The 24,121-nt window shown below is 41.6% G+C and overlaps 1 protein-coding gene across 1 annotated transcript in view; it reads left to right on the forward strand.

Annotated features, from left to right (window-relative positions):
* LOC134076591 (uncharacterized) overlaps window positions 1-16,464 on the forward strand; it is a 39,417-nt gene extending 22,953 nt beyond the window's left edge. Inside the window, exons 17-31 of the mRNA XM_062531719.1 lie at window positions 3,289-3,946; window positions 4,932-5,099; window positions 5,696-5,869; window positions 6,183-6,338; window positions 6,994-7,167; window positions 8,516-8,689; window positions 8,800-8,846; window positions 8,997-9,213; window positions 10,171-10,199; window positions 10,480-12,235; window positions 12,356-12,526; window positions 13,386-13,556; window positions 14,122-14,295; window positions 14,998-15,044; window positions 15,374-16,464. Of these exons, the coding sequence (XP_062387703.1) occupies window positions 3,289-3,946; window positions 4,932-5,099; window positions 5,696-5,869; window positions 6,183-6,338; window positions 6,994-7,167; window positions 8,516-8,689; window positions 8,800-8,846; window positions 8,997-9,213; window positions 10,171-10,199; window positions 10,480-12,235; window positions 12,356-12,526; window positions 13,386-13,556; window positions 14,122-14,295; window positions 14,998-15,044; window positions 15,374-15,903 (4,646 nt within the window). The 3' untranslated portion in view covers window positions 15,904-16,464. The remainder of the gene's footprint in view (window positions 1-3,288; window positions 3,947-4,931; window positions 5,100-5,695; window positions 5,870-6,182; window positions 6,339-6,993; window positions 7,168-8,515; window positions 8,690-8,799; window positions 8,847-8,996; window positions 9,214-10,170; window positions 10,200-10,479; window positions 12,236-12,355; window positions 12,527-13,385; window positions 13,557-14,121; window positions 14,296-14,997; window positions 15,045-15,373) is intronic.
* Window positions 16,465-24,121: the final 7,657 nt, after the last annotated feature.

Raw genomic sequence — 24,121 nt, forward strand, 5'->3', positions numbered from 1 at the left:
TCACCATACTAAGCTATATCTTTTAAGATTGCATGAACATCAGTCTGGGGAGTCTGCAATGTATTTCTACTGCACAAGAGGTGTGATCAATGGGCATAGTTCAAATGACAGTACGGATTTTGGATAGTCCTTCAAACAATCAGACCAACGAACCGGGTGCATCTTATGGGTAAGCTAGTTTGTGATTGGACCCAGAAAATGTGGACAGGAAGCAGGAGATGTGCAGGTTTCCAGCCTGAGCTGCAGGGCGAAATCCAATAAAGGGGTTTGCCCAGCCTAGGAGGGGGCATCTCTGATGGGAGAATGCAGCTGATTCCAAGGGCGTGGCGCAGCTTTTATGTAGGGCATGTTTGTGTGTTTTTTTATGGACATTGAAACTGTCAAATAAAAGATGATGATGATGATGATGATTTCACTTGGGTGAAATCATGAGTATTCACTATGAGTACTATGAGTAACAAACATATTGTCTGCAGCTGCTTCATGCCTTTGATATCTGAAGTGTGACAGATACATGTGTGAGTGAGAAGCTTGGAATGAGCAACTGAACTAGTGAACAAAAGCGCATTTGAGGACTGGTTACTTGAACATTCCTGCCCTGACTTGCTCAGAGAAACCACTGCCAGATCGAGTAAGTCATATACACTCTTAAAACAGGTGTGTTGAGAACAACACAACTTGCAAAGAGTGGAAGTGAGTGACCTACTTCTGACATGTGTGCAAGGATGCCCTCAAGTTACAGGCCTTGGAATTCAGATGAGAGGTCCCCTGTAAGAATGTCAATGTTAATGTCAATGTCAATTTATTTGTATAGCACATTTAAAAAACAACCACAGTTGACCAAAGTGCTGTAAAATAAAATAAAATAAAATAAAAATAAAATAAAATAAAGTAAAATTAATATAAAATAACTTTAAAGAATCATAGTAAAAATGAGTGAGTAATAATAATAATAATAATAATGATGATGAAACCAAAGAAAATGAACTGCCAGTAGAGAGCTAAATGGTGAACTGTGTGATTCTGTGCAAATAATTTCATCAATCTGAGAAAATATTTGTCAAAATGACACATTGTGTGTGAGCTCAGGGATAACACAATTTTGTGTTAATTTTGTCTAGCAACAACAACAACAACAACAAGAAGCAAGGAAACAAACAAAAAGGTACATCTTTTTTGTAGATACATATTTTGTTTGTTGTTTTGACATAGCGGAACTCACTAAGTTTAGTTTTTCACCAAGCCAGCCACAAAATTACTGTGTTGAAATTGACACAAAATGTGTCGTCCCTGAGCACACAAAGAAAAGGTGTCAAAATGACACATCTCTTCTTAGAGTAAGTCAGGACTATTCAACTTGCAACTCTACGATGTGATTGGCATGCAAGACTCAAGTGGGGCGTTAGCAGGCCTATACAACAGGAGAAGACCGTATACAAGGTTCATGTTTGATTATTGATTTTTTGTTTGCGTATTTTTTGTTAGACATGCTTGCAAAAGACTAGCCTATCTATGGTCATGCCTCCCAAAATAAGGATATCTCCACTTCAGCATAAGGTTGAATTGGTGACTTTAATCACAGTTGATCCTACTGTTTTGGATCAGTAGGATTCACTTTTAAGACTCATGTAGGTGCACTGTGGCCTAGAAATCTAGACACACCCTAGCAAAATGTAATTTGCTGCCAGGGGAGTCTACAGTAGCAACTCTCCATTGGCTTGCGAGCTGGAAAAATCAAACTTCTATCGGGCCAATCACATCAGGTATAGAGTCGGTGGATGGGCTTAACATAATGACGACTGACTTGCTGCGAGCCTGCGACTATAAGTTGCGACCGTTAAGCTCCCGTTAAATTCCCCATCCTGCTGCCTGAAAACAAGACGATGATTGGTTGTAGCGCTATTCTGTTGCGTGGAGAGGGAATTTGAAAGACAACAGTTTATTCCACCCCTCCGATTGAGTCCTGGCTATGGTTTCCAGACCCTACATTTTGATGACATTAATGATGACATGCTTTTTCACATTGCATGTCCCCTTTCCTCTGCAATAGTAATCCCCAGTGACCCTGAATGACCTTGACTTGACCTCCAGTGACCCTGATGACTCCACATTGACCCCGATGACAGCACATTGACCCTGAGTAGGTACAGTACATACATCACAGTAACTGGTGTTGGCCAACAATTCAAAACTTCTCATAAACTTCAGGCAATAGGAGAGGAGAAAGGAGAGGGATTTCATGGAATCACACTGGATACTACTACTACTAATAATAATAATAATAATAATAATAATAATTGTTATTATTATTATTATTATTATTATGACTGGCGCTAGCGTAGCTTCCTGAATTTTTAAATTATACTTTTTTAATCGTTTTTGGTCAACGATTCCCAGGACACCGTAGCACCAGGGTACATGAAACTTGGTGGGCATGTAACCCCAGTAGACTTTTACTTCACCCCTACGCTGCCAGTCATTTGTGTCATTACCCCCATGGCAAAAAATAAATTAATTAAAATGCAATATTATATTGCTTTAATCACCCCTACATGCATTAACATTTTATTTAAAAAAAGAGAAAATAACTCTTTTATGAATGAAGTCACGCTACTATAGCTAATAATAACTTAACATGTGAGCACAATAACTTAATTTCGTAAATTTGTCCAAACTGACTAGTTTCGCCTAGCAAGGTCACAAATGTACTATAATTAGTACTTATCATTGTTTTTTTTTTTTTGTTTTTTTACGAAGTCAAGATGGTCAGCACCATATAGTTTTAATCTAAACTCCTCTCTAAACACATATATGAGAGAAAAGCGAAGGGGGGGAAAAAAGGAAAACTCCACAAGTTAATTTCCCTCCTACATGTCATGCTTCCCTCAAAACCCCCACCCCCAGTCATCCCACTACACCCTCCTTCTATAACAACCTGCCATTTCCTCCCTATCCCAGCCCCTTTCTATCATCCCCCCCTAACCTAACCCCCCATCACCTACCTCTCACAGTCATCCAAACCCACACACACACACACACACACACACAAACAAACAAACAAACAACAACAATCGGATTATAATGCGTCATAAACCGATTTCCATAAGTTATCAAATTGTTTATTTTTATTTTGATCCTCTGACATTTAAATGGCATTTCGTTAATGCTCTCAAATGTACTGAGAATTAAAATTTGCATCAGTATGAATAAATGTGTGTTCAACTCTTTCTCTCTCTCTCTCATCAGTATGAATAACTGTGTGCTTAACTCTTTCTCTCTCACTTGAAGCAATGGCAGGTGCTTTCACAGCGTGCAAAGTGATTTCAGTCGCTGTGGGCAGCGGCTGGCAGATACACAAACAATTACAGAAGACAAAGAAAAACAAGAAGAGATTTCAGGATCTTGCAACTCATGTGAAGGACGTGACAGAGGTGCTGGAGACTGTGGAGAACCAGGGCGTGGAGGAAGGTGTGGTGAAGAGAGGACTCGAGATGTTTGAACGAGCTTTGGAGTCCACCAAGGAACTCCAACAAGAGTATGGTCGCTCCAACTTCTATTCGCGCTGTATCAGAGCTCGCGGTTTTGACAGTAGTTTGGAGAAGGTGAATAAACAGCTTACTGAAGCCAAACACAGCCTGATCCTCGCATTGGTGGTTGAACAGAGACAAAAACAAACAATGGATGAACAGAGCATCTCACCTGATCAGTTTGTCAAGCTCATTAGCTGCCTTTGTGAAATGAAAGACCAACTGCAGCAGAACGAACTCCAGAGGTTCCTCGAGAAACCAACAGAAACAGAACTGACATCAGAGCACTGTTCCAATTTAGCAGACGTGCTGCTCAAGTCCGAGGAGGTCTTGGACGAGTTTGACATTGAGAAGTACAACACAACAGATGATGGGCGGCAGAGACTCGTTTCAATCGTAAAATGTTGCAGAAAAGCTCGGTAAGTATCAAATACAAGACAACAAACACGTGACACTGAAAGCACTTTCCATTCACTAAAGATTTCGTTTTTTATTTAGGGAACATTAAGAAAACTTAATTGAAGGGGGAAGGTTTGCTAGCCTGACTTCGTCATCCTCACAAATTATGTAGGCGGGACTTAAGTTCGGTTGCACCCAGGCCAAAGGTTTGCAGCAAATATTCCGGAACCCTTCAGCAAACATTGGCAGATACTGAACAAGAGCCTATATTTTGGGGGCTTTTGCCTTTATTTTGAGATAGGTGACAGTGAAGTGTGGAAGTGAATGGGAGAGAGTGATGGGGTAGGATCAGGAAATGATCTCAGGTCAGATTCAAAGCTGGGTCTCTGTGGGCATTTGGACCTGGGCATGGTATGGACGCTGAAGTCAGTTCCGCCAAAGATCATTAAGGGCGGAGCAAGATACTTCATGAGAAGCCACTTCATGGAACTCGAATCGCAAGAGGGACGGGGGCAAAATCGCCCTTTAGCAGAGCTGTTCCATTGAAGTCTATGGACATGACACGCATTACACACACCCTCTATGCAGAGGAAGTGATCCCCGTTTTGCGCCCATAGACATGAACTACGACAACGTATCTTGCTCCGCCTTAATGATCTTTGGTTGCGCCACAGAGCCACAAATCTGAATTTATCTTGATGGAAAGCCACTTGGGTCAATAGCTGTGTGAAATCTAAGAGTCCTTAAAGGTACGTTTCTCGATACTAGTAAACAGTTTAGGTCTAGATAGTAGTAACCCAGCTACCAACAATAAAGTTCTATTAGCACAGTTGTGAAGAAGATACAGATAAGGACATGGAACAGTATCCCTGTAGTCTTTTGGAGTACTTCAGCAAGCATAACCGATTACTTTAAGCGCTTATCGAGGGTTCTGGATTCTAAATACATTGCTTTCACTCGGCAACGGTAAAGTTTAACTGTAAATCCTCTCAATTGTTTCTATAGGCTTACAGATTGTAATCTGAATGAGGAATTCTCTGAGGTTGTGGCCTCAGCCCTGCAGTCATCCTACCTGATGGAGCTGTACCTGGACGGCACTATCATGTCAGATTCTGGACTGAAGGCTCTCTGTGGTTCCTTAACCAATCAGAACTGTGTACTGGAGAGACTGAGGTAAAAAAAAAATGGCACACTGGTGGACCGTGGCTTGCTATGGTAACACTTTATTTGAAGGGGTCTACATAAGGGTGACATATAACCATCATAAGAATGACGTGACACCTTCACTCATGGGATCAAAAATAGTATATATATACTATACATACATAAACGTTCCAACAACCAAGTGACACGTTATGTCATAAACATCAATAATGTGTCATTAATGTGCATGCCATGTGTCATTTTTTTCTAATGATGATTACACGTCACCCTTATGTATACCACTTCAAGTAAAATGACCCGTACACTGGTACATGGTATGACCCAGTGACTCGTAGACGATCAAAGATGATCGCCAAATAGCAATACTGAATAGGCAATGTTTTCCAATTTGCACGAGATGTCGCCTACAGTCAAATTGCTAGATTGGTTCATGTAACATCAAACAAATAACTTTCTTTAAGCTGTTATGATAAGGTAAACAACTTGTATAGGATGCCTTTAAATACAATAAATGCAATAATCGCAATAAACACAATTAACAATCCACGTCCCACGGTGAGACACACATATAATATGTTTGCTAAGAGTGATGTTCCTCCCCACAGCCTGAGAAAGTGCGGTCTTTCCTCGAGTCACTGTGAGGATTTGGCCTCCATTCTCTGCTCCTCGGCCTCCAGCCTGAAGGAGCTGGACCTGAGAGACAACAACCTGCAGGACTCAGGAGTAGAGCTGCTCTCCTCTGGACTTAAGAGCCCACAGTGCACACTGGAGATATTGAAGTATACACACACACGCACGCACACGCCCGCGCGCATACAAACACACACATCCCTACACATACACACACACAGTCACAGACACACAAGCAGGTAGACAAACACACCATTGTGAAATGACTAGCTGGTCCCAGTAGTGGATCTTCTCTCAGGGACATTGGAGACATAAGACATTTGCATTTATTTTAAGACGACACATTTATCCAAAATGACTTACAACAATAGATTTAAGATATTACAACAGTTTTTAGTCTTTAGGTACATGTAACAATTATTACATTATTATTAATTACATTACTATTGTGACTGTTCACAGACTGTCAGCCTCCAAGCTCACTGAGGCATCCTGGAGGTGTTTGACGTCGGTCTTCCAGGGGGAACTGGACCTGAGTGAGAACAGGCTGCTGAAGTCAGAGCTGGAGCAGCTGTCAGCAGCACTGAGGAGCCCTGACTGCAGAGTAAACACACTCAGGTGTGGCCGTGCGTTATGGCACATAAACTGTACTAATGAGTTGTGGAGTTGATTTTAAATGACTGATATTAGGGGCGTTGATATTAGGGGCGTTGATATTAGGGGCGTTGTTAGCCAAGACACGCAAGTGGAGTTCGACGGACTCGAGTGGCTTATTGGTTTCTAAAACTGCTACTACGTCTATTCGGCAGGATTTCATGAAACGAAGGCACAGCAAGGAAAATGTAATGATGTATTCATAGATAATAATTTTTCTGCCAAGAAATATATTCCCTCTATCTGAATGGTTGCCATGCAACGCCGAGACGCAGCTACTCTAACTTTGTGTACGTTATGTAAGCACATTACTATAGAACAAAATGGCGTCAAGGTGTATGTTTGTTTACACCGGCATCGAACGTGATTCAGCCAATCATAATCAAAGACCGGAACTATCAGTTTTAGAATTTAACAGTAATACATGTTTTATTTAACACTAATACATGGTGATGTTCATTTAATTAAGCATTTACAATATATGTGTTAGTGATTTATAAACTACTTGTAAGTAATTTACTAATGCTATCTAATTAAGGTAAAGAGCGAACTGTTTGTTATTATTGACTATAATGTCAATATGTTATTATTGACTATCACTTTCCTTGTGTGTTTCCAGACTGAAGCAGTGCTTTCTAAAGGATGACCACTGTAGGGTTTTGGCTTCAGTCCTCAGTTCAGATGGATCCCAGCTGAAGGAGCTGGACCTGAGTGACAACGACCTGCAGGACTCAGGAGTGGAGCTGCTCTCCTCTGGACTACAGAGCTCACAGTGTACACTGAAGATACTGAGGTATGCACACACAGACACTCACACACACCCGTACACACATGCCACAGAGACATATACGCACCATGGGTACACACACACACACACACACACACACACACACACACACACACACACACACACACGCACACACACAAATCACACTGAACAATCTGGGAGCCATGGTTTTAGGCAGGTGGAACAAGTGTTAACATGTTAGTACAGCCCCATCCCACATAGTATATCTTGCATTGACAAGTAAACACGCATACTTGGAGAGAAAAAGACAGAGATAATACTCCATCCCCCATAATCTCCCCTCTATTTCATTCATTTAATTAAGCTGTCTCTCCCTGCAGTTTCACCCCTAGACCTGCACCATAACAACCACAGAATTCCTCGGTTTCATCAGGGTCACGTGACAACTCTTCTAGCACTAACAGACCTAGACCTGGGCCCGGTTTCCCGATAACGATGGATACACACACTTATGAGGGTTTTCTTGATTTATCTTAAGATCGTTCGTTTGGTTTTTCCGACTGTTTGCCCAACATGCACGTCGTAGACTAAATGTGCGTGCAGGGCGCTAAAGATGCTCTTTAGAGAAACTGTCCATGTTAACAGTTCTGAAATACCCTCTAATTTGATGGTGATGTCAGGTGACTGCACGTCACAGTTACCATTTAAACTTCGGATCTACACAGCGCTATCTATCAGTCAATGGTGGGGCCCCAAAAGACCAAATACCTGAACCCTAACACCTTAACTTCAGGCTCAACTTAGCTGAGTCTTGCCTTTGTTTATTCCATCCATAAACACGGAAAAAAAGGAATGCTGGATTTACTTGATTTTATTGTGTACATCGGTTGCACATGAATGACTTTTCCAGAATCAATCACACTGGGCACACTTGTACCATACGGTTCTCTCCCATTCTTGGTCCGCACTTGCACAGTGTATCATCAAACTACCCAGGCACGGTTGAGCTGATTTGCTCTAGAATCTTTGCAGAGGCGCGATCATCAACCCGATCGTAGCGTGTTCGAGTCCCCTTCCTATATGCGGATAAGTGCACGATGCCCATTAGTCTAAACAAACCGGAATTACGGGGTTCTCAAATACTTCGGTATGGTATGAATGGCGCACTTAGTCAAGCATTTGTTTACAGAAGTGATTAATATCGTATTCAGCGATATCGATATAGCATGTTGAAGCTAGTATTTACATCCCTTTTCAATGTAAACACACACACACACACACACACACACACACACACACACACACACACATACACACACTAACACACACAGGTTAAGAGAGTGAAAGAGAGAGAGAAGGCCATAGATAAAGAATACTATCTCTCATTCTTCAGGTTGTCCTTATGTGGCGTGACTGAGCAAGGCTGTGAGTTTCTGGCTTCTGCTCTGAGTGCAAACCCCTCCTACCTGAGAGAGCTGGACCTGAGCTACAATCACCCAGGAGAGGCTGGAGTCAAGCTGCTCTCTGACAGAAAAGATGACCCTGACAGCCAATTAGACACACTCAAGTAGGTGATCTGTAGTGTGTGTGTGTGTGTGTGTGTGTGTGTGTGTGTGTTCATATTTTTTTTCATACACATGCTAGCATTTGCTCCAATTCCGTTTCCATTTTATATAGTGTTTATCATGATGAACAGTGTTGGCTGAAGTCAAGACGGGAGAAAAGTAAGTACAGACACTGTGTGTGTGTGTGTGTGTTTGTGCTTGTGTTTGTGTGTGTGTGTGTGTGTGTGTGTGTGTGTGTGTGTGTGTGTGTGTGTGTGTGTGTGTATGTGTTCCCCTTGTTCACCACCATTACTGTGTGTGGCCATGCAGCAGTATCATTTAAACCACGCGGGTCCGGAGTCGACAGTCGCCATCCACCAGCCAGACCGATCTCTACTCTCGACCAGCCCTCATCCCCTCAAAGGTACGTCAGCATCCTCATCCTTTTCATCATCATCATCATCATCATCACCATCAGCATCATCACCATCAGCATCATCACCATCTACGTTATCACATTGCCCCCCCAGAATCTGTGGCACCTCTGGTAAAGTTGACTAAAAATCAGGTGTAAATTGTAATCTTATGGTGATTTATTGTAATAATAATAATAATAATCTTTATTTATAGAGCGCTTTTCTAAACATAGTTTCAAAGTGCTTTAATCTTATGATAAAAAAACTATGAGGAAAAGCCAACCTTGAAGGAGAGCAAAGTTATTCTGAGAAGCTGATTCTGTCCTGACAAAAGGCTGTTGCACTGCCACTGCAAGGCCAGCAGAGGTACAAATGGTCGTACCAGTGACAGCGTTTACAGGCACTTTAGTATCCGGGTCATGAAACTTATCCTGATTTTGATGTGGTGTTTATATGAACACATAGAAACCCGGTTATTCATATCTCTGTAGACATGATGACGCATCTGTGTATCTCTTCAAGCAGAAGGAAGGAAAAGCTTAAAGTGTAACTTCACCCCATAACTCCACCCACTAAACATTTCTGAAAAAGGCTAATGGGCAGGACGTTCTGAAATTTGGAAGGTAGTGCAGCACTGCTGCAGCCAATCAACCATGGTGATTTCGTGTCAATCTGGGAATGAGTGCTGCAGACATGGCTTATCACATGTAGGCTAATCAGGGCAGCAGATGTTGGGGCGTTTCATTCCTAATTTGTAACGACCCGGTGACGTAGTCTCGGCAGAGAAGTACAGGACTACCATGGCATATTTCAACCTGTAGAGGGCGCAGAGAGCTATATCTCCAATACAAAATCATACGAAATGTTACTTTTCTCGGGAAACATGATTTTTGTCAATATTAACCCTGGTAGTAGTGTAGGTCACCACTTGTGAGCAATTTCAATCAATCAACAGCTCGAAAAACATATTTTAGGGTGCAGTTACACTTTAACTACCACATTTGAATATTTGTTTGATTGTCATTATCTGTGCATGTGGGAATATTGTAAAGCTGACGCTGACTGATTCCATGTTCCTGTGATTGCAGGGACGCCACCAACGTGAACATACGAAAAGGTAGATGATTATTTTCAAAATATTGGATGTTTCCCCCCTACATCTATTTGTATGATGTTTCCATTAAATACATATAGACACCCAGCCAGGCAGACAGACAAAGACCAGAATTTACAACACAGCTGATGTTTATGTGTAGTGTTAAATTCAAAGTGACAAGGCTTTATCTAATTAAAATGCTATATTAAGTATAATAATATATAGCTTTATCTAATTAAAATGCTTAACTGGTAGAGTATAAATTAAAATGTATAATCGACATAATATTTCCTGTGTGCAGATAATTCTGTTTTGTGGAGAGTTATGCACAATCATAATACCAGTCTGAAGAAGAGGTTTCAGAACACACCTGAAGGCATCATCAAACCAGGAGCCGAGATACCTCTCAATAAGATCTACACAGAGCTCTACATGATAGAGGGAGTGCGGGAAGGGGTGAATGAGGTTTGGCAGATAGAGTCAGCATCCAGAGAACATACCACTGAAGACACTCCGATCAACTGCAATGACATCTTCAAGCCCTTTCCTGGACGGAAGAACATCAGAACTGTTATGACCAAAGGTGTTGCCGGCATTGGAAAAACAGTCTCAGTGCAGAAGTTTATTCTAGATTGGTTAAATGGGGTAGCCAATAAAAGTGTAGACTTTATGTTTCCCCTTTCTTTCCGTGAGCTGAATTTAATCAGGGGTGATCAGTATAGTCTTCACAGGCTCCTGCTTGACTTCCACCCTGAGCTGAAGACGCTGAATGAGGGTGATGAATACAAAGACTGTCGGGTTGTGTTCATCCTTGATGGTTTAGATGAGAGTCGAATTTCACTAAATTTCCAGCCAAAGAATACGGTGTCTGATCTTAATCAGACATCATCCGTGGATGTGCTATTGACAAGCCTCATTCAGGGAACTCTGCTTCCCTCTGCACTCATCTGGATAACCTCACGACCAGCAGCCGCCAGTCAAATTCCTGCTCAGTACATCGACCAGATAACAGAAGTACAAGGATTCAGTGACCCACAGAAGGAGGAGTACTTCAGGAAGAGAATCAGTGATGAGAATCAGGTCAACAGAATCATCTCACACATTAAGACATCCAAGAGTCTCCATATCATGTGCCACATTCCAGCTTTTTGTTGTATTGCAGCCACTGTACTTCAGCAGATGCTGGAACAGGAACAGGAATTCCCCAAAACTTTGACTGAGATGTTCATACATCTCTTGATTGTCCAGACCTCTAAGGGAAATGGGAAAAATCAGCAACACCATCAGATTAAAAAGAAGAGGGACATTCTTAGATCCCAGAATGAAATTATCCTGAAGCTGGCAGAACTGGCTTTCCAGAATCTCAACAAAATCAATGTAGTGCTTTACGAAGAAAACCTGAGAGAGTGTGGCATTGACGTCAGTGCAGCCTCTTTGTACTCCAAGACGTTCCCTGGGATCTTCAATGAAGAATCTGTGAGTCACCAGAAGAAAGGCTACTGCTTTGTGCATCTGAGCATCCAGGAGTTTCTGGCAGCACTTCATGTCTTTGTTTCCTACAGCAATCAAATGGAGACCATTGGGCCGTTTTTCTCCTTGGAAGAGTCGCTAAAGTTTACAATAACCAATGTTCTGGAAAGCAGGAATGGGCACCTGGATCTTTTCCTTCGCTTCCTCATTGGTCTTTCATTGGAGGAAAATCAGAGACTTTTGAAAGGTCTGCTAAAAAACACACACAGCACCTCGAAAAGCATTAAGGAAACGTGCCAGTACATTAAAGAACTCGATAGAGAGGATCTCTCTCCTGAAAGATGCATCAATCTTTTCCACTGCTTATTAGAAATAAATGACCATTCCATCCATGAAGACATTCAAAGATTTCAAAAATCCCCAAATGGCCTCAAAGAGAGGTTATCTCCTGCCCACTGTTCAGCACTGGCCCAAATGCTTCTGATGTCTGAGGAGGTGCAGGATGAGTTTGACCTGAAGAAATACAACACTTCGGATGAGGGACGCAGGAGATTGATCCCAGCTGTGAGGTGCTGCAGAAAGGCACGGTGAGTTCAGCTTACATCAGTTTGAATCTCATTCATAGTTTTTAACATTGTCACTTATAATTATATTAGTTATTGTTATTAGTTACAGAGAATGTGTTCATTAACCATGTTGTCTTACAGACTTCTTGGGTGTGGACTCAACCAGATGTCCTGTGAAACAGTGATGAAGTGTCTGCAGTCTACTAACTCCCTCATAGAGCTCGATCTCAGTTGCAATGCCCTTGGAGATTCTGGAGTTCAGCTTCTTTCTGCAGGACTAACTAATCCCCACTGCAAACTACAAACCTTGAGGTCCGTAGACATCATGACACTGACAGCTAGTATTTACTGAGCCTTAGATAATTGTGGGCATATCGGTGGAACATTAATAGTTTGCATACAGGTGGAGCTCTAATGCACAAATTATTCTTACAACATTTTACATCTGCGTCTCTCGTAATTCTTAATTGTGTTTTCTTGTTAAAGCTTCTTTTTCATTATATACAAACATCCATACTAAGAAAAAAACAGACTTGAAGTGTCTTGTCCACTTTTGCCATTTTGTTTCATACAGTGTATAATCTTCTGCACTATTCCTGTGGTGCTTCAGGATCTGGTAAAATGTGTCAGGTTGGGTGGTGTTGGGGTTCAGGCTCTGGTAAATCGCATCAACTTGCGTGATCTTGGGGTTCAGGCTCTGGTAAAAGTGTGTCAGTTTGGGTGTTGTTATGGTTCAATCTCTTGATGGCATTGGTGTCTTGTGGATCATGTTCATAGTCAGCAGTTCCCAAGGAAATGCAGTTCAGTCATGCGCTTGTAGTGCCACTTAAAATTGCATCCCTTAATTACCAAAATGCATTTTCTTTATGCATTATTGTTTATCAAGTTTATTACTTGATGTTGACTGCAATGTTAATTGTTACAATTATACTTGTTTTGCCTACGTTCTATAAAAATATGGATATACTATGAGCTTTTCATGAGTGTTCATGAGCACATATGTTGTGATTGATCTTTATCATTACGTGCCCTTTTTTGGAGATGTTTCAGTTCTTCTTGTCAATGTCAATTCATTATGGCCCTGCAACTAGAATTTTCTATGGAATAAACACCAAGTTTCCCCAGTATCCCCCCCCCCACACTGTCTCATTTCTCATTAATTGTGTCACAGACTTGGTTGCTGTAAACTCAGTGGCGGATCCTGCCAGATTGTGGCTACTGTTCTACAGTCAGCAAACTCCCTGATAGAGCTGGACCTGAGTCACAATGACCTTGAAGTTGCTGGAGTTCATCTTCTCTCTAAGGGACTGTCCCATCACAATTGTAAACTGCAGATTTTAAGGTTAGTGATGAACTTCATCTTAAGTGTGGTTCAGACCAAAGATTTGTGACGAGATGATTTGCAACGTTCTAAAACCTTGCAACTGCAACTCGACATGTTGAATGGTGTGAATTAAATGCTGCACGTCGTTGCAAGCCGTCACTTTAATTAAATTCCTTTCTAAAACAACTCCACAAAAAAGGCTATTCACAATGACACTAGCATATCCAATATTCACTGATAAAAATAATGAACAATTAATAGCTATGTTAGACCACTTTGTTGGCACTGTCACTCTTCCATTTACCTTGAAATGTATTTGATACAGGATCACACAGGTGTCCCAGCGGTCTCTGGTTTGCATGTTAGCATTAGCGGCTAACACACTTTTAGAGCGGTGACTGATTATTTATGATATTTCTTTTTTTATATATATATTCTGTCGTTCTGCGAACTGTACATGGATATTTGCTTTTACACTCACTCTTTTAGTTAAGCAAAATGTTTTATTATGTCTTCAGAACATTGTTCAGTAGTGGGATGTTAAATGACCTCTCTCTCTCTCTCTCTCCGCTCTCTCTCTCAGGCTCTCTGGTTGTCTCATCTCAGAGAGTAGCTGTCACGACCTGGCTTCAGCTTTGACTTCAAACCCCTCTCATCTAAAAGAGCTGGATCTGAGCTACAACCATCCTGGAGAATCAGGACTGATGCTTTTATCTGCCACAATGGAGGATCCTCACTGTAAACTGGAGATACTTAAGTACGTACATAGATGGTCTAAAACTACTCTTTTCGGCTTGGTGTCTGTGACATTCTGTTGAAGAATCTCAACTCTGGAGCTGGAGATGCTTTACCTAGCACTTACCACATGAGGCGCCACTTGAAGTTTTGGGCCTGATGGAAAAAAAAATTGCAAATTTTACCATACAAAAGAAGAAATTGTATTTAGAGGGGATATAGAAACACCACAATCTTATCTGGCCCTGAGCTGCTTCAAAATGGACAGAGGTAATAGTGGGAAAAGGTCATATGTCAATCCAGCTATCCAATTTGTTGTAGAGCTCAGTTCAAAACCCAGCATCTATGACGATCTCCAGGTCTCCATAGAGGTAAATTGGTGAATCATGGAAAATCATGAAAAACATGATTAAGAATATCCCATACTGTTGAGCAACAACTGTTACTGTTATTCGCTGAACTCAAGCAGTTGGTGTCCTCAGTTCCTAACCATTTGCAGAATGTGTTTGTTTTTGCAGCTAAATGGTTTTGATATTTGCATATTATCACATTCTATGATAATATGCATTTGTATTCATATTTGTATTTTAGAACATTTTCCCAACTTTTATCTGATTTGGGGTTGCATTTTGATTGTTGTAAGTTGCTTTGGATAAAAGTGTCAGCTAGATGACTGACTGCATGCAGAATTTCAAATGCCCTCCTCTGTATGATGTTTCCTCAGTACGGACCACAGTGCAGAAATCAGACTCAGACCAGGTGTGCGTAAATGTAAGTCCTCAGGTGCTTCTCCAGCTGTAGTTAATGAGATGCCTTTAGAATGCACTTTACTGAAGTATGTGTGTGTGTGTGTGTGTGTGTTCCTTCCAATGTAGTCGATGGGATGCTTTTATGATGAAATTGACTGAAATAGCTTTTGATGCATTTCTTTAATTTTGTAAACTGTCACCCCCCCCCCCCCCCCCCCCCCCAAAACAATAAATATTCAGAATAAAAACAGCATACATTAACAGTGAAATAATTCATTCTGTGTGTGTGTGTGTGCAGCTGTCATCCCCCCAATATGCTGATGACGTGGTTCTCTCTTCTGTTGTTTGCAGATGCCTGTGAGCTCGTATTGGACCCAAACACAGCAAGCAGACGTCTCACTCTCTCTGATCAGAACAGAACGGTTAGAGGCGTGAGTGAGAGCTATCCTGACCACCCAGACAGATTCCACTACTGGCCCCAGGTGTTGTGTAGAGAGGGTCTGTCTGGACGCTGCTACTGGGAGGCTGAGTGGAGTGAAGGTGTGGTTCATGTAGCTGTGGCCTATAAAAGCATGAAGAGGAAAGGGAAGAATGATGACAGTCGCTTAGGATGTAATGCCAAATCATGGAGTCTACACTGCTCTCCTGAGAGGTATTCTGCCAGACACAATAATGAACGCATTGACATTCCTGCCCCCTCCTCCCACTCTAGAAGAGTAGGAGTGTACCTGGACTGGCCGGCTGGCACTCTGTCTTTCTACAGCGTCTTCTCGGCCACGCTCACCCACCTGCACACGTTCCACTCCACATTTACTGAGCCCATCTATCCAGGGTTTATGGCTTATTATGATTCCTCAGTGTCCCTGTGCCCGATGACATGAGGACATAGTGCTTTGGGGCATCATTCAATTCCACATCATATGATTTCCTGCTAAGGAAGCCCCATAATTTCTCAAACAAAAGTAATAAAAAAAGGTCTGCGCTCTCGGAGTGCTTTTCTAGTTATAAATATAAGCTATAGATAGTAGTCAAATGTGGAAAAATAGCCATTTCAATGATTGTGGGTGGCCCCACATTTGTATATGATATGTATATCAAATATGTCTTTGTATATAATGTATGTCATTAAATGTATATGAAACCATGACAATTATATTGTCAGTGTTCTGGGATTGGAATTGCATGGACTCTTTTCTGGATTTTTCTGGGAGTGGGACTGTATAGAAACCATTCTGGACATGTCTTATGACTATACACTGGTTTGAAACTTGTTTTATTATTACATTTTATAATACATATATTTTATTGGCCAATTAATTCATAAATCCCTCTTGATCTTGAGAACCAGTGTGTAATGTCCACCTCATGAAGAATGCTTAGCTTAGCAGATTGTTGCTGTTCCTCATGGAAATTGAGAAGTGCTACTAAAATGAAGACAGGAAGCTGGCCAGAGTGCTATATCATTTATGTGATAAAATTAATATGTTTCTAATTGATTTATGGCTGCACCACACCAAGGTCGAGGATCAAGGAGAGAGGTTGAGAAGGGGCCAGTGTATCATAAAAAGCAATGCTAATTATGGGTGTGTTTTATTAGTTAGTACAGTTGGGACAGTCTGGGCCACCCATATCTGGAAAAGTATGATTTGAAAATACGTATGTCTTAACCCTTTAGGCGCCAAAGTCGCCACATTGCGACATCACGCTTTACTGAATAAAACAGCGGTTTTCTCCGAGTAGAGTGCTAAATCTCATATATACTCCCCACCACTAGTTGGCAGACATCCCATACTTCGACCCGAGAGCACAATGACGTCATGTTTCAATGCAAAATGTTCGAGGAAATCCCACTCAAACTTGTTGATGAGAAACCGGAGATAGTTAGCCACGGAGCTAGTTAGCTGAAGCGGTATTACTGGATTTAGCACGATTTTAAACGAGATGACAAGCAAAAAGTTTACATGTACTGACGTGATAGGTCTCCTTTTCGCTGATTCTGAGTCTGAAGGAGATAATCTGACTTTGGGAGATGACGGTCGGTCGTTTAGCAAGCCTGATAGCCACTTGAAATTTACTAGGCAAAGACAACCTGTGGAGATGCTGGGCAAAGCGAGGAAAATGCTCAAACACAAACACAGACACACACACATACACACACGACCCTTTGCCCAACATAGATGAGAGTATTCATGGATGTGTTAGACGTGCAGTAGTGGTGAGAATAGCGCAGGGACCATGTGTTAGTGTTCACTCGTTCTAAGCTTCCATTACGGCCACAGTGCCTCCATGCGCGGCAGTGTTTACTAAGCACAGCGCACACACGAGTTCATCTCTGCTCCCAGCTCTAGTGCTGATCACATGGGAGACGTGGGCAAAGTGTTTCGCTGATTCTGAAGGAGAATATTTGACTTTGGGAGATGACGGTCGGTCGTTTAGCAAGCCTGATGGCCACGTTGCGTCTTTGCCTAGTATCTAAAGACGCAGCGTGGAGATGCTTGGCCAAGCGAGGAAAATGCACAAGCACAAGCACAGACACACACACACACACGCACACGACCCTTTGCCCAACAGAGATGAGAGGATTCATGGATGTGTTAGACGTGGCAGGAGTGTTGAGAATAGCGCAGGGACCCGCGTTAGTGTTCACTCGTTTTACCACGCCGGCCACAGTGCCTCCATGCGCGGCAGTGTTTACGAAGCATAACACACACGAGTTCATCTCCGCTCCCAGCTCTAGTGGTGATCACAGGGGGAGACATGGGCGAAGTGTTTCGCCGATTCTGATTCTGAAGGAGAATATCTGACTTTGGGAGATGACGGCCGGTCGTTTAGGAAGCCTGAAAGCCACGTTGCGCAACGTGGAGATGCTAGGCAACGCGAGGCAAATGCACAAGCACAAACACAGACAGACGCACAAACACACACCCACACACACACACACACACGACTTTTTGCCCAACATAGATGAGAGTATTCATGGATGTTAGACGTGGCAGGAGTGGTGAGAATAGCGCAGGGACCAGCGTTAGTGTTCACTCGTTTTACCACGCCGGTCACAGTGCCTCCGTGCCCGGCAGTGTTTACCAAAGCACAACACACACACGAGTTCATCTCTGCTCCCAGAGTCACAACCCGTTGCTAAATGTAAGCAGAGGCAGAGCCACTCGCGGTCGCGGTGTCAGTTCATGGGTTTCATCAGGTCCCTTTCCACAGGTGTATAAAATCAAGCACTGATTATCAATGCAGACTGCATGGTGCTTGATTACTACACCTGTGGAAAGGGACCTGATGAAACCCATGAATAGGAGAGGTGGGCGTGGGAGAGGCTTGATGTGTATGTGTAAGTGTAAGTGATGTGTAGGAACAAATTTGAAATCATTCTGTCTTTTTTCCCACTTTGCCTATAATGATGACTCTGTCGAGAGGGGCCAGCCAGGTTATGATAGGCTGTTCAAGGTGCGCCCAATCATTGACCTGTTTTACTGCTTACATGAGTTTTGCAGTTTGGCAATAGTTCTAAGGGCACCTCAATATTGCTCTTATTGTCTCTGTGCTTTACTTTGCAATTACATGTTGCACACTCTATACTACAAATGTTTATGTGGATAGATGGGCACTGATTAGGCCTCTGCAGCTAAAAAATAGTTACTGTTATTATTATTATCATATTATAATGATTATAATGATTATAATGATAATAATAGTGAAGAACAGAAGAAAAAAGAAAATAAAAATGTCCTCCAATAGATGGGGTGGTGGTGGAGAGAGAGAGAGAGAAAAGACTTCTTTTTCCGTTTTTGTGTTTGAGTGTTGTGGTATAGTAATAGTTCTAGTTTACCACTGTTGGCTTACAATTTACTTTTTCCTGTTCATTTCATATGTGGACAGCATAACAAATAGATTGAGAGGTTGAATTTGATGAAATAAGTTCAACTCTCTTTCAAAATATCAGGTATTTCCTGAAAATGACAAAATCCAATATGGCCGCCGCCCTATGACGTCATAATATGCAAATTAGATGAGCAAATTTATTCTCAACATAAACTTTAGGTTATTCCTAACATTTGTCTCATTTACACTTTTTCTCCATCTCTAACCACTTTCCAGCCAGAGCATTCTGAAATTTAGATATCAAAATCTAGTATTTTTCAAAATAAAACCCGGCGCCCAAAGGGTTAAGTCAGGCTTCATATCAAGGCACCTGAACCTTGCTTTGCACATTTGCTTTGTACATTTGTGCACAGTCATGTTGGAACTGGAAGGGCTTGGTCCCTTAGTTCCAGTGAAAGGAACTCTGGATGCTTCAGCATTAACCAATAGATTTTGGTCCAACTTTCCAACAGTTTGGGGATGACCCATTCCCGTTCCAACATGACTGTGCACCAGTGCACAAAGCAAGGTAACATAAAGACAGAATTTGGTGTGGATGAACTTGACTGGACTGCACAGAGTCCTGGCCTCAACCCAATCGAACAGATTTGGGATGAATTACAGTAGACCGGTGTCTCCTTGTCCAACATCAGTGTGTGATCTAACAAATGCACTTCTAAAACAGTGGTCAAGTTCCCATAAACACACTCTAAAACCTTGTGTAAAGCCTCCCCAGAAGAGTTGAAGGTGAATAGAATAGAATAGAATAGAATATATACTTTTTTGATCCCGTGAGGGAAATTCAGTTCTCTGCATTTAACCCAATTTAACCGAATTAGTGAACACACAGCACACAGTGAACACACAGTGAGGTGAATCACACAACCCAGAGCAGTGAGCTGCCTGCCCAACCAGCGGCGCTCGGGGAGCAGTGAGGGGTTAGGTGCCTTGCTCAAGGGCACTTCTGCCGTGGTGGACTGGTCGGGGATCGAACCGGCAACCCTCCGGTTACAAGCCCGATGCGCTAACCAGTACACCACGGCTGCCCCAGGTGTTATGGATGCAAAGCCAAGGGTGGACCGATGTCATGTTAAACCCTATGGATTAAGAATGGGATGTGACTGAAGTTCATATGTGAGTCAAGGCAGGTGAGCAAATACTTTTTGGCAATATAGATATGCCATTGGTAGCTTTTTATGATTACCTAATATAAATCATTAAGAAAATGAGGGCATAATTATGAGGGAAATTTTCATTTGGGAGAAACTATAAAACTATAGGTAATAACAGCGAATGTCTATAAGGAGATAATCTCCACTCAGGAAACTTCCGGTTTCTGAACTGGTTGCAGTTCCCCAGATGCCACCCTATTAATCTATTTTATCTATTAAAACACATTTTTGAAATTCAGTGACCTATCCACAGAAACTCCAGCGCTCATCTCCTTTCTATCTGTCATTATTTACTTCCCCCCCCCCCCCCCCCCCGGAATTCTGAAATGGTTTAACCCAAACAAAGAGAAAGGGAGAGAGACATGAATCAGTCTCATTGTAAATCACTGGCCTTTGTCTACCTGAAGTTATCAGCAGAGCCAACAGGTTGGTCTTTTTTTTTTTTTTCAAAATCGATAGCCTGATCATAGACTAATACAGTCCTGTCCTTTCTATATTAAATGTATTTTAGTTCTTAATTGCTTCTTTTAGCCCAGCTATCAATATTTTGTTATGTTGGTCAGTCAGTCATTCAGCAGCTGGACTAGCTCTGCTAGCACAGTAGCTTTAGCTATCTGGAAACTAAACTTAATTTAAACACAGTAGCTAAATGATATGGTTTTAATTTACTAATCATTTTTCATGTTGATCTCTAATCTATATCACTAGGTAGGGAGATTAAGAGATTAGGTCTTTTGAAAGCAAGAAAGCAAAGAGACAGTTGGAAGGAGAATTAGAAAAAAGTGCAAAACAAAGTGAGAATGAAAGGCGGCCCGCTGTAGAGGAAGAGGGGAAAATAAATGAGAATGGAGAGAAGAGCCTGGAACAGAAGGGGAAAAGAATCAGGGAGCAACTGTTTTGCTGGCATGAAGTTACTATAAGAGGGTCGGTGGGATGAAGTGCGTGTGTGTGTGAGTGTGAGTGTCTGTGTGTGTGTGAGTGAGAGCGAGAATTTGGAGGGATTATTTGATTTGACTGTTTTTTTACTTTTATTGTTATTCTGTACACATTCAGTAGCCTACAAATTCAGTGTTTTCCCTTGATGATGTCTCAGTATACTTGACTAGACAACTTGATTGTGAGTCTTTATTGAACCTAAGTAGGGGGGAACGGGGGCCATTGAAACACATTTTAATTAACATGGCAAAACTCAACTCTCCTACCTGATAGTCCCAAATACAGTATATTTACATCTTTTAAAAATGCATTTCCATGTCTCACCTGCATAAAATGTAGTAGCCTATAAACACAGATTTGTGTACCTTGACTTTGAATAAATGGGGTTTACTGCCTGGGCGGGATAAATGAAACAGCTGTGTCAATCGTCCCACCAGGGACATTTAAGCATTATAGGCTGGTTTTGCATCCATTGCAAGCAAATATGAAAGTCTGGGATTGGGGAGAGTACTAAATGGTCTTCTGAACGAGCATGAAGTCAAACCTTTAGATGAAAAACACTCTTTAATAATTAAAAATTAGAAATGAAACCGCTAATGAAGTTTATTTTGACAATCGGAAATTGTTTATCGCCTGTAACTCCATGATAAAAGGACATAACAGGAAAGCATCTGGCTAAGCAACGGAGGATAATATATTCAGTTTTGTCCAAATGATATCTGTCTATCGGCGCTGCACTGGGAGAAAACTGCAACGTTTCATTAGTCCTGGTTGTACCCTAAAAATGATTTCTGCAATTTGCATTAAGTGCTGCATCGACAACCTAAGCCTCCCTGCTGGAACCTCATGCCACACCTTTGCCACTCCAGGGCAAAATCTCTAGATCCGCCACCTGATTGTTTGGCCTCGCCCTTGGTCACTTGATAACAAGACAGCACTATGATAACGTCCCTTTGTAGCTTGGACATTGACCCGTCTCCCGACACAAGAGACCTTTTACTGATAATAGTTATATCACCTGATTCGGGCATTGCGATGCTGCTTATTGTTTGTCAGTACATTTTACTATGGTTTGTTTTACACATTTTAAATATGACACACAAGTTGGATGTTAATGATAGTTAGCCCATCACTTGATTGAGGCACTTAATTTCAATTGTTTCACTGGTGTACTTTGAAAGATTGTTGAGCTGGAGTGCTGCCTGGAGTTTGTGATAGTGCTAGATGGTTTCTTTGATCAAAGGCTTACTTAGTATATAAAAAAAATGGAAAGATACCAAGGCACTCAAGGCTTCCAGCCGAAACGCGTCAGAGTGCGTGTTTTTATCATGTATTGCCAAGTAGAATAAAGGCATTTTAAACTTTCTATGGATGAGTGCCTTGGTATCTTTCCATTTTTTGTTTCACTGGTGTCTTTAAAATGTGAGCTACTGTATGACATGATATGTTATGCCACTGTTTTACTGGTTCATTTGACCCAATCTGGACCTGCTCTATAAGCACCTTAAAGGGATAATCCGGAGTGAAATGCACTTTAGATCAATTTTTCGGACTATTGGGAGTACATACGTTGAGTTGACACCAAAATCATGTCATTCGGATGTATTTTGAGAAAGTTCGCGCTCACCGTTTTTAGCCAAAACTCGTTAGCCTGGAAGTGACCGGGGCGTGTCCTTTCGCCGCTACAAAACGCTATTTTTATACCTCTTCTACTGTTCCAAACAACACTACACTTACGTGGTAGTGAGTAGAGGTTCCCTAAAGCCAAACCGAAGTATCAGCACGTCTTTATGTGGTCGGATAGAGAGTCCAGAATGAATTTAATCGAGTCCGTACCTTTCCGGAAATGTTAGTAAAGTGTTGTGAAAACGTTGCTAGCTGCAACAGCGACATTTCCGGAAAGGTACTGACTCGATTAAATTCATTCTGGACTCTCTATCCGACCACATAAAGACGTGGGGATACTTCGGTTTGGCTTTAGGGACCCTCTACTCACTACCACGTAAGTGTAGTGTTGTTTGGAACAGTAGAAGAGGTATACAAATAGCGTTTTGTAGCGGCGAAATGACATGCCCGAGTCACCTCCAGGCTAACGAGTTTTGGCTAAAAACGGTGAGCTCGAACTTTCTCAAAATACATCCGAATGACATGATTTTGGTGTCAACTCAACGTATGTACTCCCAATAGTCCGAAAAATTGATCTAAAGTGCATTTCACTCCGGATTATCCCTTTAAGTCTGTTTCGTATTGTTTTGAGAGCTTATTGATGCCAACACACCAGAGGGGCATTTCATGAATGAAGGCAGCGCTGCTTAGGTCAGCTGCATGAGGTACAAAACAGTAGATTAACCAAAAGAGGTCATATGTGGTAGTCTGGCTATCACTATTAATACTATAAGCTCAATCTTTAAAATTGAACGTTAGTATGGGGAGTCTGTGCTTTATTTCTACTGCACAAGAGGCATGCTCTCTCGGAGGATGGGCGTGACTGTCAAGCTCTATTGACATTGTTCAAATCATGACTCCGTATGCTTGGATAATCATTCAACCAATCAGATCAACGATCCGGTGAATCTTTTGGATAAGCTCGTTTGTGATTGGAGCCAAAAGTTCTGGCAGGGAACAGAGGAGATAGATGCGCAGGTTTCCAGCCTGAGCTGCCAGGCGAAATCCAAATTTGCCGGCAGGTCAAGCAGGGTTCACCCAGCCTACATACTGTATGTCATGCAATTAGGGGGAAATTAGATTATGTCTGTTTGATTTACAAATGTTATAGTCATAAAATTTAACGTTGAGAGAAATAAATAAACTCTTGCTCTGTACTTTGATCCTAATAAAGTAAGCAGTAAAAGTCTAAGTACCCAAGGTAGCATGAATGGTGTTTTATGAGTTTGCCCATCTTGATGATTTATGCAAACTAGCAAGTATTTTGGAACTTGACTAAGGATCCCTTGCTGAAGATCTGTTTTTTTTTCATACATTTATGATATTATTCCCTATATAAGAATTTGTAGGTGCCAGAGCAACATTTGATATAAAATGCTTTACTATATGGACATAATATACAACTATTTATTATGCAAAATATAAATAATATATGATTATATCATACACAGTTTCA

This window comes from Sardina pilchardus, chromosome 1 (assembly GCF_963854185.1).
Source record: "Sardina pilchardus chromosome 1, fSarPil1.1, whole genome shotgun sequence".
Classification (NCBI taxonomy): domain Eukaryota; kingdom Metazoa; phylum Chordata; class Actinopteri; order Clupeiformes; family Clupeidae; genus Sardina; species Sardina pilchardus.